This window comes from Poecilia mexicana, unplaced genomic scaffold, assembly GCF_051168715.1.
Source record: "Poecilia mexicana isolate PSO_F unplaced genomic scaffold, ASM5116871v1 scaffold_7, whole genome shotgun sequence".
Classification (NCBI taxonomy): domain Eukaryota; kingdom Metazoa; phylum Chordata; class Actinopteri; order Cyprinodontiformes; family Poeciliidae; genus Poecilia; species Poecilia mexicana.
The window spans coordinates 11819908-11840409 of NW_028263376.1; the positions used below are offsets into that span (position 1 = coordinate 11819908).

Genomic DNA, 20502 nt, shown 5'->3' on the forward strand with positions numbered 1-20502 from the left:
TGCCAAATTTAACCCGGAAACTATTTATTAATGTTTTGATAAGATTCCTAACACACAATCCCTCATGTTGGTTTATCCTTTTAAAGTCTCACCTGACTCATCTTGCAAATGATTCTTAAGTTTATATGCCTTTCTTCTTTTCTTCAGAGGAGTTTATTTTGTTAACACTTTATCTTCTTTTTTTTTTTTTTAACTCCGATATGAGATCTATATTTGGGATGATTGCTTTTGCACCGAGATGCCCTGGAACTGACATCCAGCTTTATGAGCAAACAACACTGGCGATCTTTTATAGGCAAATAGACTTAACTTCGGAGATAAGAACCGTATAACATATTGTAAACAGAGCAAGCAGAAAAAGAAACGTGCAGCAGTACTGATCCTGCAGAAGTTTCTTCTTTCATGTAGCTTCCCAGTGTGCCATAAAAGCAGATAGATCCAATAAACTGTAGAGGGATGAAGAGTGACAGTTTTGGCAGCTGTTTGTCACTTTAGTGTCCTGCTGTAATTCTTTTTAAAAGCAGTAAAGGTGCCTTATCACTACTTATCTTTTATTGGCAGTAATCACCCTTACTGTTCTTATCAATTTAGGCAAATCGATAAACACAGCTATTATATCACAAAGCTGTGGTGTGATACTAATGCAGTGCCTTTGTCACACTTCAACAACAATCTTTTATGTATTTCATTAGAATGTAACTGGACAATACAAACACTGTGCGATCGGTTTCAAGTTTTTATGGCTAAAAGTCAGGTGATTCCTGAATGAAATTGCATACTTTAATCTCAGTATAAATGCAGCTGTTCTCTAAAATAGCATCCTTCAGCATCATGAAACGGGGTTAGCTTATAAAACAATATTTCATGCTGTTCTGTTAGCAACCCAAAAGCGGAAAGAGCATTGTAAATCTTCAAATTTACAGCAATCCTGAGAAACAATGCGTTTTAGTCAGATGAGACTACATGGAAAAACCTATTTGTGGAAGAAAACTAGTACTGACCCTCACCCTCACCTCACCATCCAACGGTGAAAAAAAAAAAATGCAGCATCCCTCTGTGGGGATACTTTTCTTCAACAAGAACAGGCTCACTGGTCAGGATTGATGGAAATATTGGTGCAGCGAAGCAATGGACATGGTAAAAAAAAAAAAAAAAAGAAAAGAAAACCTTGCAGCCACTGCAGAAGACTTCAAACTGGGAAGCAGGTTGTTCAGCAACCTCAAACATGCAACCAGAGCTTCAGTAGAAGGGTTTAGATAAATACATATTCCCACGCAAAGTCCAAACTGAGACTGTGGAAAGTCTTTAAAAAAAAAAAAAAAGGTGTTCACAGTGATCTATATCTAACCCATGCATCTTTTTCCTATCACTTCACATTTATGGACTATTCAATCACGTTAAAAGTCAAAGTCAAACAAAGATACCTTTACGTTTTTGGTTGTAATGCTACGTAACGTGAGAGGGTCACTCTTGCTAGGCACTGCATGTATATCTGCGCTAATTTCATCCTATCATTTAATATATCTCCTGTTCATTACATAAAGGTAAAATTAACTTCCTAGACCTGATAGCAAAGTCAGCAGCATGAGAGCAATAATTACAAGTTGTATCATAAACCTTTTCCACGTTCTCTGATCTTATGTCCAAAGGGCAGAGTGAACGCTGCAGCAAAAACAAAAAGCAGCTATGCTTGCAGAATGTGTCTCAGAATGTATCGGCAGGTACACCATGGATGAGAAGCAGGAGCTGGAGAACTCGGAGGAGCGGAAAGGGGTGAGTAGCACTTAAGTGTTTGGTTTTGTCCAATCTGTCCCTGTGACTAAATAATCATTATGGATGACATTTGTGTTGGTGACAGATTTTTCCTCATGTTTTCCCCTTTTAGAGACTAACAAAAGTTTTGGTACTAGCCAGTCTCGTCTCCGCGTTTGGCTCATCCTTCCAGTATGGATACAACGTTGCTGCAGTCAACTCTCCGGCACCGGTAACTGTTTTCTTGTTTTAACAATCATTCATGCTAAGGTTCGGATCAGAGACGCTTTCAGCCGTGTTCTGTTCTCTGCAGTTCATGCAAGACTTTTACAACAAAACCTACATCAGTCGTTACAATGAGCCGATAGCAGAGAGCCTCCTGACTGTGTTGTGGTCAGTGACTGTGTCCATGTTCCCGCTCGGAGGCCTCTTTGGATCTCTGATGGTGGCTCCTCTGGTCAACAAGCTCGGCAGGTAAAAACTCATTCACAGCGAGCTCTGCGGTTCTGCATCTAGGAGCAGGTTGTGTCTTTAATTAGTTTTAACTGTGCAACAGGAAGGGCACCCTCCTCTTCAACAACATCTTCTCCATCGTCCCGGCGGTCATGATGGGAGCCAGTGAGATGGCCAAGTCCTATGAGCTCATCATTTTGGCCAGGATCTTAGTGGGAATATGTGCAGGTTGGACATTTCATTTGAAAACGTTTGCCGAAGAAAAGCGTTCAACTCAGTCGTTTTTCATGGTCTGACACCTGGATGCAGCTAGCCCCCACAATTCCTTCAACTCTTAGAAAAGAGTTGTGTCAAATGTTTGTGCCTCCATAATCTGTACGGTATTAGTAAATGTTTCTAAAGGCAGTCAAAGATCAACCCCAACGTCACAGAAATCAAAATTGCTACCTTTGTTCTGTTTCGTGCAGCAGAAATGTTTGGCTGCTTTGGTTTAAAGGTCTATGTAGGCGAAAGGTCTGCCAGCACTCGTGCAACACCAAAATCAAACAAAACGGGTGACAAACGTGTGCGCTGCTAAAGGTTTTGTTTGTGCTGTTTGAGTAGTTAGTTTTTAAAAGAAACATCTTATTGTTTAAAATAATTAGGACTTTCCCAATTATTATATAATAATTTGAGAGGTTTTTTTTTGTTGTTGTTTTTTACTTTTGTGTGGATGCTTGGGAGCCGAAGCAACCCACTGTTCATTTTACGCAGAGTTAGTCTTTCTGAAAAGACTGTGATAAAATACTCAACAATTATGACTGGTCAGTTTATTTGACTGACACTACATTCTGCCAATTTGCATAAAATAGAAAGAAACACAATTTTTTATCATTTATCACTTTGAAGATTAATGTTTTTGACCGTTGAAGGATAGATGTTTGCAGTTTGGTGACCTAAAAATGTAAACATTTAAATTCCCCAATTAGCAAAATAATCAAATCTGGCCACCTCTCCTTCCCTTAAGTTTATAACTTTCTGTTGCCTCCATTGACGTCTTTTGGTTCGCACTTTACCCCTCCACACCGCCGCTCCCCCTTTCTTCAAGTTTTTATCATGATATTTTACTGTAGCCAATCAGTTTAGGATCAATACCTGGAAGTAAATTCACTTACATTGAAAAAAATTGACAAAGTTATTAAGTTTAAAACTTGATGACCGCTTTATTATCTGGTATGAGTTTGATAATAACCTCTTGAGGATGATAAAGAACATGTCACTACATTTGTTTAACATCGGTTTGTCTTCAACAAGAACTACTTCCAAATTCAGTCTTTTTGTTCACATAAACTGTACTTTAAAGTCACCGACTTAAAAAAAAAAAAAAAACTCCTCTCATTCACACATTTCAATGCTTTTATCACATAAAAGTAATTATGAAACGTGGCACATCAATCCATGTAGATTAATTTTTAACTGTAGTCACGTTTAATCAGATAGGATTTGCCGTGAGTTTGTTTCTTTGCCCTTTGACCCGTTATTACACAGATTAATACTCAATAATTGTCAGATAACTTGAATGAAACATCTTGATTCTGTTTGAGCACACTATGTTACAAAGTCAGTCAGAAAAATGTTCTTGGTTGTAACATGGTGAAATGGGAAAATGCTACAAAGGTTGAAATACTTTTGCAAAGCGTTGCAGTTCGGGCTGGCGTACATATATTTATTTTACCCCATCCATGTTTGCAGGTCTGTCATCCAACGTGGTGCCAATGTATCTGGGCGAACTCGCACCCAAAAACTTGCGAGGAGCCATTGGAATCATCCCGCAGCTCTTCATCACTGTTGGCATCCTCGTTGCACAAGTGTTTGGCATCAGGAGCATGCTCGGCAACAAAACAGGTGTTCATAAATCCAAGTGGCTGCTTGCCGTTATTTTGTTCCTCGCACTCAGCCGTCAAACAAAACCCTGACTGTGCTCTGATCCAGGCTGGACCATCATGCTCGGCTTGACCGCCATTCCCGCTGTGATCCAGTTGATTTTCCTGCCGTTCTTCCCGGAGAGTCCCAGGTACATGCTCATCCAGAAGAGAGACGAGGAGAACAGCAGGAAAGGTGAGAACCCGGGACAGAAAACCAGCCGCTTTACGTGGCCGCATCAAAACTAAACCGCAATCGAGTTTTGGTTGTGATTTGCCCCTCTCAGCGTTGAAGCTTCTGCGTGGCTGGGAGGATGTGGACGAAGAGATCGAAGAGATGCGTCTCGAGGACCAGTCGGAACAAGCAGAGGGTCATCTGTCGGTGTTCTCCCTGCTGACCCAGAAGTCTCTCCGCTGGCAGCTGCTCACCATCATCGTTTTGAACATGGGCCAGCAGCTGTCCGGGGTCAACGCGGTGAGGCGAGGCGTCATTCGTTCAAAACGCTGATACCTGTTTTACTTTAAACATTTTCTATTACAAAGCACCGCCATTTGTTACCAGCCCCTTCCTCAACTCTTTCAGCAATGCGTTTCTTTCACAGATCTACTACTACGCAGATAATATTTACCGATCTGCCGGAGTGAACGAGCAGAACGTCCAGTACGTTACAGTGGGAACAGGTGCAGTGAATGTCTTCATGACCATAGCTGCTGTAAGTATCCTGAAAAAGTTTTAAAAATAAATAAATAAATAAAGTAGAAGAGCTGAAATCTGCAGTCTAATTGTGGCAGCTGGAAGCTTCAGCTCTGAACAGGAAGCTTGTTCTCACAGGTCTTCATCGTGGAGTCCTCAGGCCGACGGCTGCTTCTTCTTCTGGGATTCGGGATCTGCTGCGGGGCCTGTGTGCTGCTGACTGTGGCGCTCAACTTGCAGGTAAACTGCGAAAGCTGCAGCGTGACTCGGATCCAACACGTCACTCTGGTGCCCTCTACTGGCCTTTTTTTAATAGAGTCCTCTGTTTTTAAGGGTTTTCTTTTTTTTTTTTGGCCATTCTTTGACATTTTAAAGCATCAGACATTTTTATTTATGGACAACAACAACAAAAAATAACAACCTGAAAATATTTTTGTGGCAAAAGCAGTTTGTATTTATGGATCTCAGTCTTGATGCCAAAGCCTGAAGTGACCTTGTAGCCATTTCCAGACTGATACATGTCAATGACACATTCAGGAAATGAATCTGGCCGAGCAGACTGGGAAACGACCAGTTAAAGTCACACCCCGGGACAAAGCAGTTTTAGGGAAACGAGGATGTGTAAAAACATCTTTATACAACCAATGAAACACAAAGTAATTGATTACTATTACAAGTCCATAGTTACTCCGATCAATTGACAAAAGTGTAGCAAAATATTTCAGCTGTATTAGCTTACTATGATTGATAGGATTGTTGAACATTGTGTTAAAATTGGGTATTAATATTTTTCCCCCCAAATCAAAGGTTTAATTCTTCAATTGAAAAGAAGTGTTTCTGACCGTTCTGTCTCCTTTATTTTTGGGATGGAAACATAAGACTGTGTAACTTTGTAAAGGTCCCACATAAATAATAATAATTTTAAAAAAAAGTGTATTACACTCGGAAGACTGTGAAAATGTTTTAAGCAATAAAGTTTAACCTTTACTTTCTGTAGTTCAATAAGAGAATGCCCAAACCTTGCAGCGATGCGTATATTTAATGCACACACTCCCCCCGCTTGGCTGTTTTCGCCGCCTCTATTTCAATAAAGGTTGTGAAAACATCCTGCTGTTATTATATGATATATCAACCGTCTGGATAAAGCAGGTTGAAATGCCCCAAAGCAGTCTGAAGAAGCACAGGCAATCACAAAAAGTGAAGAAAAACAACAAAACATTAAGTTTTTACAAAACAGAATGCCAGAGAACTCTTGGTAATTATAACAACCTGCTAAGTAACACTGACAAGAGTCACTACCGCAGAAAAATGAAAGAAAGAAATATTACAGCAACGGGACTATGGCGCAGATAATCCATTTAATTTAGACATTTTAATCAGGCAAGCAGCTGAAGTACGAGGCCCAAATAACGAAAACCGCTCTGTGGGCTTTGATAGTTTCCACCTGCAGTTTCCACCTGGTCCAGGGAATAAAACGATGATCCCGCATCTCTGTTTGCTGAGGTTGCTAAAAATCCGAGACACTAAAAACCAAAATGCCAGCAAGAGCTTCTCAGTAATAGATAGACGTAGCCCAGAGCACAGTCCGTCTTTGAAAGTGTTGCATTCAGACTGATAGCAGTGACACCGCATAATGATGATGAATGAGCGTGCACGCAGTAGGCTACTGTGGGGAAAAAAATGCTAATTCATATCTCATTTATTTATTGCTTTGCTTCCTGTCAGACTTTATGACATTTAACGCTGTGTGGGCAATTATTATTAGGCAAGACTTATAATTGAGGATTATTTATGTTAATAACCAACTGCAGAGCCCTCTGAGACCAAGCCCTAATATCTTCTTTTAACTTCAAGAGTTCTGCATCTCTCTGAGACGTAATTTTGTTTTTACTTTTCAGAGTCAGTTAAATCCCATTTTACCTAAAGAAAAGAATCCGACTAATAATTTTAAGCATCTTGACACATAGTGTTGACCTCCTTAGGTCCGTCATTACACGGATACACATCACCTACAGTGACTAAATCCATCAGCATTCAAGTTTGTCCGGCTTGGAGTTAGAAAATATGCCTAGAAAAAGATGATGTGGTCAAAATACTCTCTTGCCAAAGTGTAAGAAGGTTGTTTATCATTTCTGTTGCAAACTAATGATGGGATTAATGAAAACATTGCCTGTCTGTTGATAGGCGAGTGTGTCGTGGATGCCTTACATCAGTATCATTTGTGTCATCATCTACGTCATGGGACATGCCATCGGACCCAGTAAGTCTGACCCACCTGTGGTTATTTACCCACACGCTGCTTACAACATTATCCATTATCTGAAGTGCTGCTTGGACCAGACATGTAATCACAGATTCTGTAAATTCAGCTCTCTGTCATGGCAGCCTCCTCTCTTTTGGCTCGAGAGGACTGGTGTGTGTTGCAGTGTTCCGGTTGTGGTTAACCCCGTGTGTGTGTGTGTGTGTGCGCGTGTGTGTGTGTGTGTGTGTTCGGCAGGCCCCATTCCAGTGGTGGTGACCACTGAGATGTTCATGCAGTCGGCTCGGCCAGCGGCCTTCATGCTTGCTGGCGCCATCCACTGGCTCTCCAACTTTACCGTGGGCCTCATTTTCCCCTTCATGGAGGTTGGTTAAACAAGAGACACCAAAGCAGCTGAAGCTTATCATTTCAATATGTTTTTATTATGCGCAAATGTTTTTTTTTGTTGTTGTTGTTTGTTCAAAGTGAAATCAGCAAGGCAAATCAACATTATAGCATTTATGTCTAGTAAAAAACATTAGTTTCCTCCACTTAACATATATATTTACATTTCTTCTACAAAGGGAATTTTACTTAACAGACAAACTGAAGTATTTACCCCTTGAACTTTTCCATGTTTTGTTTTATTGGGATTTTGTGTCATAGACCAACACAAAGTGGCGTAAGTAAAGGAAAAGGATGTATGGTTTTCATACATTTTCTCGACTAATCTCCAGTAGCCATCTCTTTAGTTAATAGGGTTCATCTGGTTTTATTAGATGTGTGCGATATTGCATGCATATTTTAGTATTTATCTGGTTGCAAGTAAATACAGGGCTTGTACCTCTGATACTAATGATGCCAGTGCTCTTTGTTTATGTTTGATACGTCATCTAATGTCTCATCTTTAGGTGTTTTTGTAGGTGTGAATTATTTTGTTCAAACCTAGGTCAGAATCCTGACATAGTTCATAAGTATCTGCAAAATATTTTAATAGCATTAACGCAATTTACTTGCATTTTTTCCTAAATAAACAAAGTGCAAAATATTACAATTTGAGCAAAAATATTTTTTATGGTAGATTTGAGAGACTACAATACAAAAATAGAATAAAATTTCAAGATGGAAACTGGATCTAAAGTATCAATCTTATCCATCCAATACTGATACCGACTTAGTACCGATGTTATAGATATTTTGGATCCATCCACTCACCTTTAGCTGGACAAGAAATCCACTGAAAGTTTGCAGTTTTCCTCAAGGTACGAAGGGGACACAGCGAACATGTGGAAGAAGTTGCTTTGATTAGATGAGATCATTTGGACATTTTTGGCAAAAGGTGAAAAACACTGCACGTCCCCCCAAGCCACATGGTAGTGGCAGCAGCAGCATGCTGAGGCTTCTGTGACAAGAACAAGGAAACAAGTCAGAGTTGATAGAAAGATGGGTTGAGAAAAGGTAAAAAAAAAAAAAAACAAACACCAAAGACATAACCTCAAAAGGCTATCTTTTTCATCATAATTCATAATGATCTTTGTGTTGGTCTGTCACACATACAGTAAAATATCAATAACATAAAGTTTGTGGTTGTAAAGTCTCAAAACGTAAAAGTCTGGTGGCCATGAAGATTTTTTGCAAAAAATATTTTACGGCTCAAGATTTTTGAGTTGATCCATGCTGAATCTGAGACTCCTCAGGAACCGCCATGACGGTGTTGCGTTAAACTTTTAGAAGATATGGTCAAAGTTTGTAGCTAGACGTCTGTTGATGTTCATTTGCCAAAAGAAAACAAAAAAAAAGGTTTACATCCAGCAGTTCTGGATGTGTGACAGGTTTGTAAACCATTCCTGGGCCTTTCCAGTAAGAAAACAACATGCGCCCCATTAGCTTTGACTCAAGCCGTTCTCTTTTAATAAACATGCTGGCGAAACCTACAGGATGAAGAAAAACACAACAAATGAAAAAGGAAACAAGTGCGGAATGTGTTTAGGTAGAAGAAACCAAAAAAACTAGAAGAGCATTTCCATAAAATCAGCTCATCTCACTTCACCTCGACTTGACTTCTGTCTTCCTGACATATTTACAACCTCTCCTCCTGAGGACAAACAAATTGCTTTTCCTGTCCTTCTCTCTTTCAGCGAGGCCTTGGCCCCTTCAGCTTCCTCCTTTTTTCTGTCGTCTGCTTTGTGACGCTGATCTACCTCTTGATGGTGATGCCCGAAACCAAGAGCAAGACCTTCCTGGAGGTTTCCCGGATGTTCAACGAGAGGAACAACACGGAGATCAAAATCTGGGAGGAAGATTTGAAAGACAACAAGGAGATACTGGACAAGGAGATACTGGACAAGGAGATACTGGAAGGAATAGAGAAGATCACTGCCTTATAAAGAAAATAAATTATAAGCACTGAGAGAAAATATTAGCTGCGTGATGCAGCAAAAGACTTCAGTGGTTTTATTTAGGCTCTGTTCTTTGTCTTTGCGAGGATTCAGACTCGAGCTGTTTGTCTTTGGCAGGATATCTTTGAGCATTCTTCTGCAGGTTAAAAATACGACAAGCAGATGCCACTCCACTGGCAGAGGTGTGAATGCATGCACGAGTCATTAAAGAAACCAAAACCTTTCATGTAGGTCTTTATTTATGAAGCAAAGACATGAATGCATGGATGAAGCTGTGACACACATTTTAAATATTGATCTGCAAGAGCCTGACGGGCATTTTATCCTTCATGACCATAAACATTTCAAAAGCTCACACCAGAACATCAGCGGTGATGTTATGAAGGGGGTGGGGGGAGTGCAGAGTGGTTAGCTCGTTTCAAAGCCCAGCAGAGGAGGGTTTTCAGGAGCACGGTGGCATATTTCAAAGTTAGGACCTTTCCACGGGAATTAACTGGAATTCAAAGAAACAAATGGGAATAAACCTCAGTTTTGCAGCTTGTAAAAATAATTTATTGGATTACTGGGATTACAACAACCATATTTCAAGGATACACGCTTTTTACTATACCTCACATTCACGTAGCCGTAGCATGCTGCTTACTGCCAGGGATTGAGGGCACACCACCCCCACCCACATGCACTCTGCATTCCTCCACAGATGATTTCCACAACCCCAGGCTATAAATTGAAGCCACACATTCGAACCCACAGATCGCCGAAAGTCAAGCACGAGTTGTTTATCGTTTGCAAATATTTCTGTTTATGATAAAAGCAAGTTTTAATGCTCGTGTTTGCGTATGATGCTTAAATGACCTCCAAATGCCAGTTAATTCCCCTCAAATTCACACGGAGGGCGTCAAATTTGGAATATTTTACTCGGAAGTTATTGAAAACGTGCAGCCACATCAGGAGCACCTGTACTGGTTGTCCAGCTGCACGCCGCCGTACATCTTGAACCGGCTGCTCCCCCAGCTCAACACGTTCCCCACCACGGTGCTGTTCCTCTCGCACAAAACCTGGTCTCGGATCTCCGCGGTGGTCAGCACGTAGTCCCACACGTTCACGTCCGTCATCTTGCCCACGAAGGCGTCCGAGTCGGAGATCCCCAGGACCCCGTCCTGGTCTTTGCCCAACACGAACTCGCCGGCGAGGTTGATCATGTGGCTGCTCTGCAGGTGCCTCTGCTCCCCCACCTTGCCGTTGATCCACAGGTCCACCCCGCCCGAGTGGGACGACCAGGTGACGCAGTAGTTGGTCCAGTCCTGGGTGTTGAAGCCGTGCGGCATGTTGACAAAATCGTCGCCGATCCAGAGGCCCACCTCCCTCGCATTCGTGTCCTCGCTGATGGAGATCATCAGCTCGTTGTCGTGGATGCTGCTGGAGTAGGAGATGACGGTGTGGACCCCCGGGGCCCTGAGGAGAACGTGCATGCAGACCGTGAAGGCGTCCAGAGTCATGCGGCTGAGGGGAGCCAGAGCGTAGCTGACGGAGTTTCTGTCTTCAAAGTTGAGCACCAGAGGAAAGAGCTCCCCGTGGTCTGGAGAAGAAATCAAACGACAGACATCTTTAAAGCGTGGCGTGGTTTTAAAGCTACTGGTGAAATAATTTGGATTCTCTTTAGGGAAAGAGTCGGGTTTTCTGTTTGTTTTGCTATGAAATGTTGCACTCAAGATAAAATACCTGCCTCTGCTGACACCACATAAGGCAAATGCTACCACCTACTCTTTTTTTTTTGGTCATTTTAATGAGCTTTTTTTTTCTTAGTTTTTGTCCTCAAAAACCTTTAGCTTGTTTGAAAATAAAAGCTCTTTGGTTAATTTTTTCTTCATTTACATGCTTTTATTTTTTGTTTAAATCAATTTCCTGTACCATATTTGGAAGGCCTTGAGCTGGAGCGTCCTCCTATTCCTGGAGAGGAATAAATAAAAACGGTCACACAGGTCAAGAGGAGATTTTGCATTTACTGTGCTCACATCCAACAGTTTCAAGCACCTGAATACATATTCTTTCCAAGAGAAGTTATCAGGCCCTCGATCTTCAAGAGCTTAGATTCGATTTCATCTTGCTGACAAAACGCTGCGGAGGCAAAAAGACCAAAGATGAGTGAAAATGAAAAAGAAAAAGAAAAAAAACTAACTCTGCAGATTCACTCGGTTTCTGAGGAATCAGTAATAGATCACGCACTTCCTTTCCCAAGGCGTGGCATGAAGGAAGACTCCACAACGCGGTCGTTGAGCGGCTGAGCGATGCGGTAATCGTTCCACAGAGTCTTGTTATCAATGTCCATCAGAGTGCTCTCTAGCTTCTTGATCTGGGTGCAGCGCAAAGAGAGCAAGAGAAATGAAACCAGTAGGACCGCTTCTAGTTAGGACTTGCTCCTCTCTCCACGTGTTTCCCCCACTCACCCATCCATCCCGGCGTCATACCTGGTTGTGTGACAGAGAGATGGGCGTGTCGAACACGGTCCAGATGATGCTCTCGAAGCAGGGGGGCGTGGTGAGGGAGCCCTCGTACCTGAAGAAGTGGCTGAGGTTCTCGGGGAGCATGGAGCGCACGTCGATGCTGGATATGTTCATGCTCTGACCTGATAGGGACGCAACGTCCAGTCACAGGGGCTCTGAAGAGGTCGAGCTACGAAGAGGAGTCTGTGCGTGCAGGGAGGACTCACCTGCATACTTGATTTTCTCCAGGTTGGATATGAAGTCGCTGTAATAGGTGTTCTCAAAATGACCATACTGGAAAAGAAGCAGAAAGTCTTAAAGGCTTGCTTCACTCGTGTCAAAGGAAAACCTTCGTGTTTTACTCCAGTAGTTTTGCTTCGTAGAGTCACGCACTGTTACGACTTTACGTCTGGGTGCTTAAAAATCCTGCTTAAAAATCCATCAGATGCAAATGTGGCAACAGCTCAAATGTCCATAGAAGTTAGCTAGCATATAGCATCTCATGGAGGCCTGTTTCGCCAAATTAAAATTTAATTTCCCCTTAAGTAGCATCCCTTTTTTTTCCTAAATCAAATTCTCCGACAGAGACAGACAGACTGCTCTCTGCTGCTGTCAAAGTGGTTGTCGGCTGAGGTCGTTGCTGCAGCAACGACCTCAAAGGACGCGGGTTGAAGTGTCTCAGAGGTCAGACTTGTCGCAGACTGCTGGATAAAAGTCTCTTTCAAACGAGTCGGTCCTCAGCCAAATACGCAATAAAGCCTTCAATACGCTATGGGAAAAAAACAACTTCAAAGACCATCGGATTACTATTTTTATGTATATATATATTTAGCACAAAGGCGTCTTTGAAACTTCCTCCAAAAGAACAAACGCTCATTTTTCTTCTCAAGTTTTTTTTTTTTCTGAGGTGAATAAGGTGCTGAACTGAGTAGAGGAAGAAGTGTTTGCGGCTCACGTACATCATAGACAAAGGCGAGCACTGCCAAGCCGTCCGACTTATCTTTGGCCTCAGAGAAGCTCTTGTACTTGTCAGAATTATAATGAACAACGTGGAGCTGCCGGGGGAAGGAGAAAACAAAGAACACATTAGGTTTGAACCGAAAAAAAACAAAACAATCCTTTCCGGATTTTTTTTTTCTTCTAAAAAACAAACAAAAAAAAAGAAAAGCGCCCAGTTTTACTGTTGCTTTCAACGCCCACCCACCTCCGCCATGTAGCGGCTGCCGTCTATGGTGTGCTCCGCCCCGCTCTCCTCCAGGTCCAGGCCGCCCCAGTGCAGGTGCATCTGGACAGCTGTGAACTGTCCCGGGAGACCCTTGGTGATCTTCATGGAGGGAGGCAGGTCGATTTGAACTGAAGCCAGCATAAAGATTTCATCACCGATCATGAATACTTTACAGTACAGCTGCTGAGTTTCAGACGTTTACAGCCAGATGGCATGAAAACAAATGAGAAGACAGACTTTCTACTGTGTCTAATTTGTATTGCTTTGTTTATTTTCCTGTTGGAACTATTTGTAATCTATTTATATTTCTGTGACAAAGATATAGATAGATAGATAGATAGATAGATAGATAGATAGATAGATAGATAGATAGATAGATAGATAGATAGATAGATAGATAGATAGATAGATAGATAGATAGATAGATAGATAGATAGATAGATAGATAGATAGATAGATAGATAGATAGATAGATAGATAGATAGATAGATAGATAGATAATGAAGTAGTGTTGACTGTTGATATGGATCATTCATATGGCTCACTATCAGGGACAATAATCAACATAAACATTTATGTCATTTCTGCTCTTTATCACTCGTACCTGTGTGCCCGTTGTTGGTCATGCGGAAATTTCCCTTCTGAGCCTCATACCCGCTCAGCTCCAGCTGCAGCATGTTTTGGTTGAACCTGACGTTGCGCCGCTGGATGTCAATCGGCGACTGCTTTTTGCCTCCACATGCTGGGTATTTGGTTGCCCAGTGCATCTGATCCAAGGCTCCCTCTGTGTTGAAAACAGGCAGACATTTATCCACCCTCAGAAAAAAAAAAAAAAAGGTACACACCAGCGCAATACCACGACTCCAAATATTAGCATCGATCATTATGTTTATGTTATGACTGTTTGTAGAAGGATTAAAAAAAAAAAAAAAATGAACGCACAGAACTTGTTCAACTGGATGTTGCCGGTGCGGAAATTGGATATTGCTGGTTATTCACCACAGAAATGTTAACAGTAGCTGCTCTATCCAACTACCAGTATAATTTGTTCCGATGAATGTGTACTAACAAGCTAAAAATGCCACAGCGGTCGTTTTCCAAAATGTGCTTGGCAGATGTAACGCACAAGGCAAGAAACCAGGATTCACGTAAAAATCGTAATAAACTGACTTGATTTACAAAAATAAAAAATAAAACCGCCAACAACAAAAGTTTTTTTTTTTTTTTTTTTTCACCGTTTCTTTGCCCTACTCAAAGTCTAATCCGCGCAGCGCTACTTTACGCGCGTTTTACGCACCAGGACAGTCGGCTTCAATCACGTGAAACAAGACTTTAATAATTATATTCAAAAAGCGGAAAGGAAGCCCACCTTTGTATGTCCAGTGTTCATCAGTATGGGCTCCGGCATTAACCAGGCAAACAAGAGCGGCGGAGATAAACGCGGAGAGGATCTCCATCACTGCGCCTCGGATCCGTCACGCAGGACACTGACACCCCGCAGAGGGCTGCTCTCTGCATTTAACCCACATGTGGTGAGGGGAGGTGTTGCGCTCTGCTGAAACCGCCCAGAGCGCTTCTCAGCAATGCCAAAGCGACTGGAAAAGGCACCAATCTGATGTAGTCCGACTCTGAAATGTGTTCCTAATTTAGTGCGGGCTTGGATTGAATTACTTTGGGAAAGAAAATGAAGTGGCTGTTTAAGTCAGAACAGTTGCAATTTGTGCAAAGGACAAATTTGGTCTCTTTAGTTGTTCTTTTTTTTTAAAGAATCATATATTAGTTGAACATATGTTTACATTTATTACCCTTTCTCTACTGGGAGAGTCTCTTTCGTAATCTCTCCAGTTGTTTGTAGCTGTGAAAAGGTGCTCAGACTAACAGAAGTACGCGACATTTGTATCAGACTTCAAAGGAAGCTGAACAAGCGGAGTCATGTCAGTGTCATTGTGTTGGTGCAGACCTCAGAACATTCTGAGAGAAAAAAAAAAAGAAGAGGACAGCTCCGGGTTGATAAAGCCATTCCATTATCACGTGATCTGATTAAGTAACACTAAATTATACAGAGCATCACCTTGCGCATCAGTTTCAACATGTCCGACCCGCTGTTAACCTGATTTTCCTACTCGTTGAGTGTGTGAGTGTGTGTATGCACGGTTTGCCCTGGCAGCCCTCGGATGTTGTAACAGGGATAAATGAATCAGCAATTTTACTGGATTGCTCAACAATATATAGTATTTTTCCTTCATTCCCAGGCACTTTTTTTTCCTCACTTGGACCAAAAGGTGAACGTGTGTTTCACAAATGCTTTCCAACTGCTGCATGTTCAAAAATAACACTCAGTTGTTTTGTTCCTTATTTCGATACGTATCGTTCCTCCATTTTTTTTATTTATTTTTTTTTATTTTTTTATTTTTTTGTTGCCAGTATCTTAGTTTACTCCACCTAAGGATTGTCTTGCAAAAGAGATTTTTAATCTCAACGGAATTTTCCTGGTGAAATAAAAGTGAAATAAAACCACGCCATTAATCTCATATGAATCACTCCATTTTCTTCAACCAACATTTCCTTTCCAGTTTGGTCCACAGTCCTCTCTTGTTCTCGGGTTCGACTGATGGCCATTGCTCCACATCTCTAACCGGCAACTCCTGTACAGTGTCAGGTTATGTAGATGAAACCTCCTCAAAGTGTATTCTTCTCTCTTTAGATTGTGATTTCTTCCTCCTGTCCAGTCTCCGGCTGCCTGGACAACAACTTGAGTATCCAAATGATGTTTTGTTTTCAGGCCCAGGGTGTCTGATTCAGAATACCCAAACAACGGTTCTTTAGTCTTGGAGAGTCCGGTTTACATCTTGTTTCTTTACTCTGAGTGTCCCACTGACACCTTTTCGATCTCTGTCTCTCTGCTTAGTTAGTTTCCCTTGAGGCCTCAGTTTCATCGTTCTCTTCACAACGTTTACAGCTCAGTTAGTCCCACCTGCCTTGCCTCCTTTCCCATAATCACCGCTCCCATTAGAGTTTCAGGAACTCCTTGTCAGTTCACAGCAACAAGCGCAGGTTTACTACCTGTTGGACAACTTTTGTTACCACCACTGTTTAAATTTATTCACCCTCTGGTGTGGCTGCCAGTTTTTGAATTGTTTGAAGTTTTGGATGTGGAGTTTTATTTGATATCTTTATACCAGCCTGGAAACTGTATTTAAAGCTGCACTTGGTTCACTTTAAACACAAAAAATAGAGAAAATATTGAGTAGGTATTCAAAAACATAAGATAAAAACATTTTAAAAATGAATGAATTCTAATATGAAGCTGGAAGTGGGTGTGAGAACTCTTTTAGCAGTGATGCCTTTGGTCCATTATATTTGGTTTCAGCACTACCACCCCCTTGGTAATGGGTTTTTTCCAAAGGAAACTTGTACATTGAACACAAAATTGCCACAGACAAAAACTGTGAGCCAAACTAAGCTCCCACTCTGCAGGGCGTTATTGATGTTTCATGCTGCTTTGGTGGGTTTTATTAGCAAGTAAATCTGCCAAATGACGTAGTGGGAACCTGAAATATGAACTTCTGACGGTACAACTTAATACTTCTTGAAGATCACCAGAGAAAAAGACATACTTTGCTTAGTCTGGTGACACAAACACGACATTTAGGTAACATTTAGGTATATATATATATATATATATATATATATAAACATTCTGGATTTTGTCTGCAGATCCTCGCTGGTCTCCTATTACTTTGATGCTGTAGCTTCTTTCCATGAGCTCTGTCATGCAAGATTGTTACCTAAAGCCATCCTGGCGCAGCTGATGCACTTGAATGGTTGCAGTAAAGCTTTTGTCACACAGACTAGATAAATAAGGAACCTAATCCACTGCAGGGTAACATACCCTGAGTTTGCTTTGTGTCAGCTCAGAGTCTGCCTCAGTGAAGTGAGGAAGAGTGAGGGCCCTTATTATGTTTTACATTTTTCTTGACTCTGTCATTATGGTTATAGGCGCTGTCATGGTGACAAGTACGTCTCTATGACTTCTCGGTGAGTCTTACAAAAACCTTTATCTGCTCCTTCTATAAAGTTTAAACGAGAAAGTAGCAGCTTAAAGCCGCTGATCAAAAGTGAGTTTACACGATGTCAAAAGAAGGGAGGAGACGAGCCGCGACCTTCAAGGAGCAGTTCTTGCTGGCTGCTCATCAAGTCTAAGAAGATTTAAAAGGCCATTTACAAACTGGTAAACATTTGAAGCAGCAATCGATCTTCACTTCAATGTCAGACCATCCAACCTTTACAGAAATGGCAAAAACAGTCAAAATAATCTCTATATATCAGACAACAGGATACGGTTATTGTTATCTGTGCGTCTTCTTAGACAGTATTGCAAAAGCAAGCCAACCCTTTCAAAAAAAAAAAAAAAAAGAAAACTCAAGACTTCTGCAACAGTCTTCTTTGGACAGATAAGACGAAGATGTTATCATGTCTTAATGCACAGCACCATGTTTGCAACCAAAAACAGTAAAGCAACTGCCAGGCATGATGGGAGGGTGATGATACTGGCTTGTTTTGCAGCCACATGACCTACCAGCCTTGCAGTTACTAAATAGTCCGTCAACTCCTTGATACCAAAGCATTGTAGAGTCATAAGGCTGCAGCTGAAGGTTTATCCAACCTGAGTTCTGCAGCAAGATGACGAGCCCAAACAACAAATCTACTGCAGAACGGCAGAAAAAACTTAAGTTGACCCCAGCATGACTGGAGTGCTGCAAACCTTAACAAAACAACAGTAAAAAAAAAAAAAAAGGATTAGATATGAATATATATATACGAAAATATAATAATATAATGATTACGGTACTTCATGTTGTTGTTGCTCCAGTTGGTTTTACAACCTCTCCCTTCATGGGGTTAACACGGCGTTATCGACACATTTTCCCATCACTGTAAATATCGTCTCACAGCAAAAAAAGTCTGTCTCTGCAAAGAACTCGATTGATTTATTAAAAGTTTTAAATGTTTTACGGTCCAGAAAAAACAAACACTGTTGAATGATTTGTGGGATTCTTGTAAATGAATTGTTTTTGAAAAGCCGTAACCCTCTCCAACACATAAATTATTGCTCTTAGACACAAAAAGATGCAAAACAAGCAAGAAGCAAATCCATTGTTGAAGGAATCTTGCTTTTTTTTTTTTTTCTTTAAAGTTGCCTGATGTCAGTACAAAAGCTTAGACAAAAACTGTGGCGCAAATTCATCAACAGTAAGCAAGATTTAAACAAGACTTAAAAAAAAAACAAACAAATGTGTTAAATCATCCAATCGACAAATTGGATTAAAAATGTTCCTTTCTCAAGTGCTATCTGTAGTTCATTAGCAGCAGTTGCTTTAACACTGAGTCAAAAACAACCAAAAACTAAACTATATTAGCCGGGATAAGGAAGCCAGTATACCAGATCATTATGGGCATCATGGGAGACATGAAAAGACATGAAAGACTGCCCTACGCACAAAGAGTGAGATCATTAAGAAGCCACAGACATGATGCCCCTCAGTGTCTAACTAAACAAGAACCCTGGCTGTCATCTTCCCCAGTAAATTACCAGGTTCATCCCCACCATGACCACAATGATGGTTTTTAACATCTTGAGGACGTTATCGGGATCACAGTAAGAAGCCAGGACCAAACTGGTCATTTAAAGCCGACATGTTTCAGCAAAGAAGAAGAGATGCGCGCGCACAAAACACAAGCTTAGTTCTCTGGTCAGACGGCTTTATATATCTCAAGCAATGAAAAAAAAAAGAAATATCCTGAAATGGACAATGAGCTTCTTACCAAAACATAAAAGTTACAGTGAACAATCTGTCCTGCAGGTTTTAAAGAAATCGTCCTGAAAACTACCCAACCGTTTCATCTTCAACCAGTTCCTGTTCTAATGTCACCCTTTCTTGTTGTTTTTGCAAGATCAGAGTTGTTAGACTTCTGCACTGTAATTTTCCACAACGATTGAACACATCTGGCCTTGTCCTCGTTTTGTACGCCCGTGTCGTAAAAATATTTTCTTTCCTGCTTAGGGTGCAGATTTGCATAAGCAGGAATTTCTTTCTTTCAGGATAACAGTTGTAAAGTCAACTTATCAGTCTAATGAAGTGTAAAAGCCTGACGCGATGGCTCTAAATGCGACGGCTAAAATCCATCGTATTCAATCTACGGTAGTCTGTGCCATCTTTCCTGGGCTTTAGACAAATGGCATCCAGACTTAACAGTGTAACTTTGATCAGGTATGTCAGGCTGTCGATGAATAATTTCACCACATGACTGAAAAGTTAAAACTTTTCAAAGAAACTGTAATCAATGAAAACAGATTTATAGCCACAGCGTGCATTTAATGCTTTAAGCCAAGCAAAATCTTTGATTAACCATAAGTAGAAAGTGCAATGATGACAAAACATGTTAAATTTACTTGTAGTTTCCAAACACAGCAGTAATATGCAGTCCATTGCAAGACACGACTTAAAAATCCTTCCCTGAAGTCACTCTACTCTTCTATTTGCAAAGAAAAGTAGGCAAATATTTCTCTCCAGATGAGCAAAGCTGGTAGAAACAAACTCAAAATGACTCACAACTGAGGGATTTTCATTTGTAAAACAATTTGGAAGCCATAAATACTTCTCCTTCCCCCTTTAGTCATGAACTGCTTGTGTTGTGTGGTCACTTAAAATCTGAATAAAGTGCAATTAAAGCTGTTCACAGGAAACATAAACACCAACACATTTTTTAATGGCTTTTTTTTATTGTTTCAATTCAAATTTTCCTTCCACAAATTACAGCAAAAAGTCACCCAAGCGAAGAAGGGAAGCCGTCTTTCTCGGCACCTTTCACCACTGTGGCAAATACATCACCTGGTCGTCGGGGGGGACCAGAGTCATGTCGTTTGCGCAAAAATGCATTGTTGATCCAGCGACCTGGATCGAGGAAAGGAGCTGACGAGTTGAGAAGTTCAGCTTTGTTTACCATTTCTAAAAGAAGTCCGCTGAGCGTGAAGATCCATTGCTCTTTCCCAGCAACGCCCTGCTCTCAAAGCAACACATGTCCACACCTGAAAGTTGCCCAGTGCAGCCAGTGTGTCAGCAGTTCAGCTCCTCTTCTCTGTCTCTTGTTGTTAGTGCCGCAAGGAAGCCGATGCTTTCTGAAGCATTCCTCTAAAGAATCCCATCAATGTGTTACTTCAATTGTTTGTTCTATTTGAAAGCTTAAACTTCTCAGTACTTGAATCACAGGAGAACATGAGACATGTTCAATGTTCAACACCTGCCATAACACCAGACATTTTGGCCGATACATCTTGGTAGGTTGTTTTTATAA

At 41.1% G+C, this 20502-nt stretch overlaps 2 protein-coding genes across 2 annotated transcripts; one reads left to right on the top strand and one right to left on the bottom strand.

The window, feature by feature from the left end:
* The first annotated feature begins 1728 nt into the window (after positions 1-1728).
* Positions 1729-9456, top strand: slc2a5 (solute carrier family 2 member 5). The gene is made up of 12 exons (XM_014988381.2): positions 1729-1773; positions 1886-1984; positions 2066-2226; positions 2309-2433; positions 3937-4089; positions 4177-4302; positions 4394-4581; positions 4709-4819; positions 4939-5040; positions 6985-7060; positions 7298-7425; positions 9178-9456. The coding sequence occupies exons 1-12, from the start codon at positions 1729-1731 to the stop codon at positions 9424-9426; spliced, it is 1563 nt and encodes a 520-aa protein (XP_014843867.2). The 3' UTR covers positions 9427-9456.
* Positions 9457-9659: 203 nt separating this feature from the next.
* Positions 9660-14702, bottom strand: ca6 (carbonic anhydrase 6). The gene is made up of 10 exons (XM_014988380.2): positions 14516-14702; positions 13751-13930; positions 13126-13274; positions 12881-12976; positions 12149-12215; positions 11907-12064; positions 11665-11791; positions 11473-11556; positions 11350-11388; positions 9660-11017 (listed from the first exon to the last, which is right to left on the bottom strand). The coding sequence occupies exons 1-10, from the start codon at positions 14601-14603 to the stop codon at positions 10386-10388; spliced, it is 1620 nt and encodes a 539-aa protein (XP_014843866.1). The 5' UTR covers positions 14604-14702; the 3' UTR covers positions 9660-10385.
* Between the last annotated feature and the right edge of the window lie 5800 nt (positions 14703-20502).

Bases quoted from the DNA above. Each gene is read 5' to 3' on its own strand.
- ca6 (XM_014988380.2), bottom strand. From the start codon at position 14,603: ATGGAGATCCTCTCCGCGTTTATCTCCGCCGCTCTTGTTTGCCTGGTT. The intron at 13,931-14,515 runs GTGGGCTTCCTT...TTTTCAACACAG, and splicing joins TGAACACTGGACATACAAAG to AGGGAGCCTTGGATCAGATG. The intron at 11,389-11,472 runs GTGCTTGAAACT...ATTCCTCTCCAG, and splicing joins TGGAAAGAATATGTATTCAG to GAATAGGAGGACGCTCCAGC.
- slc2a5 (XM_014988381.2), top strand. From the start codon at position 1,729: ATGGATGAGAAGCAGGAGCTGGAGAACTCGGAGGAGCGGAAAGGG. The intron at 1,774-1,885 runs GTGAGTAGCACT...TTCCCCTTTTAG, and splicing joins ACTCGGAGGAGCGGAAAGGG to AGACTAACAAAAGTTTTGGT. The intron at 4,303-4,393 runs GTGAGAACCCGG...TGCCCCTCTCAG, and splicing joins CGAGGAGAACAGCAGGAAAG to CGTTGAAGCTTCTGCGTGGC.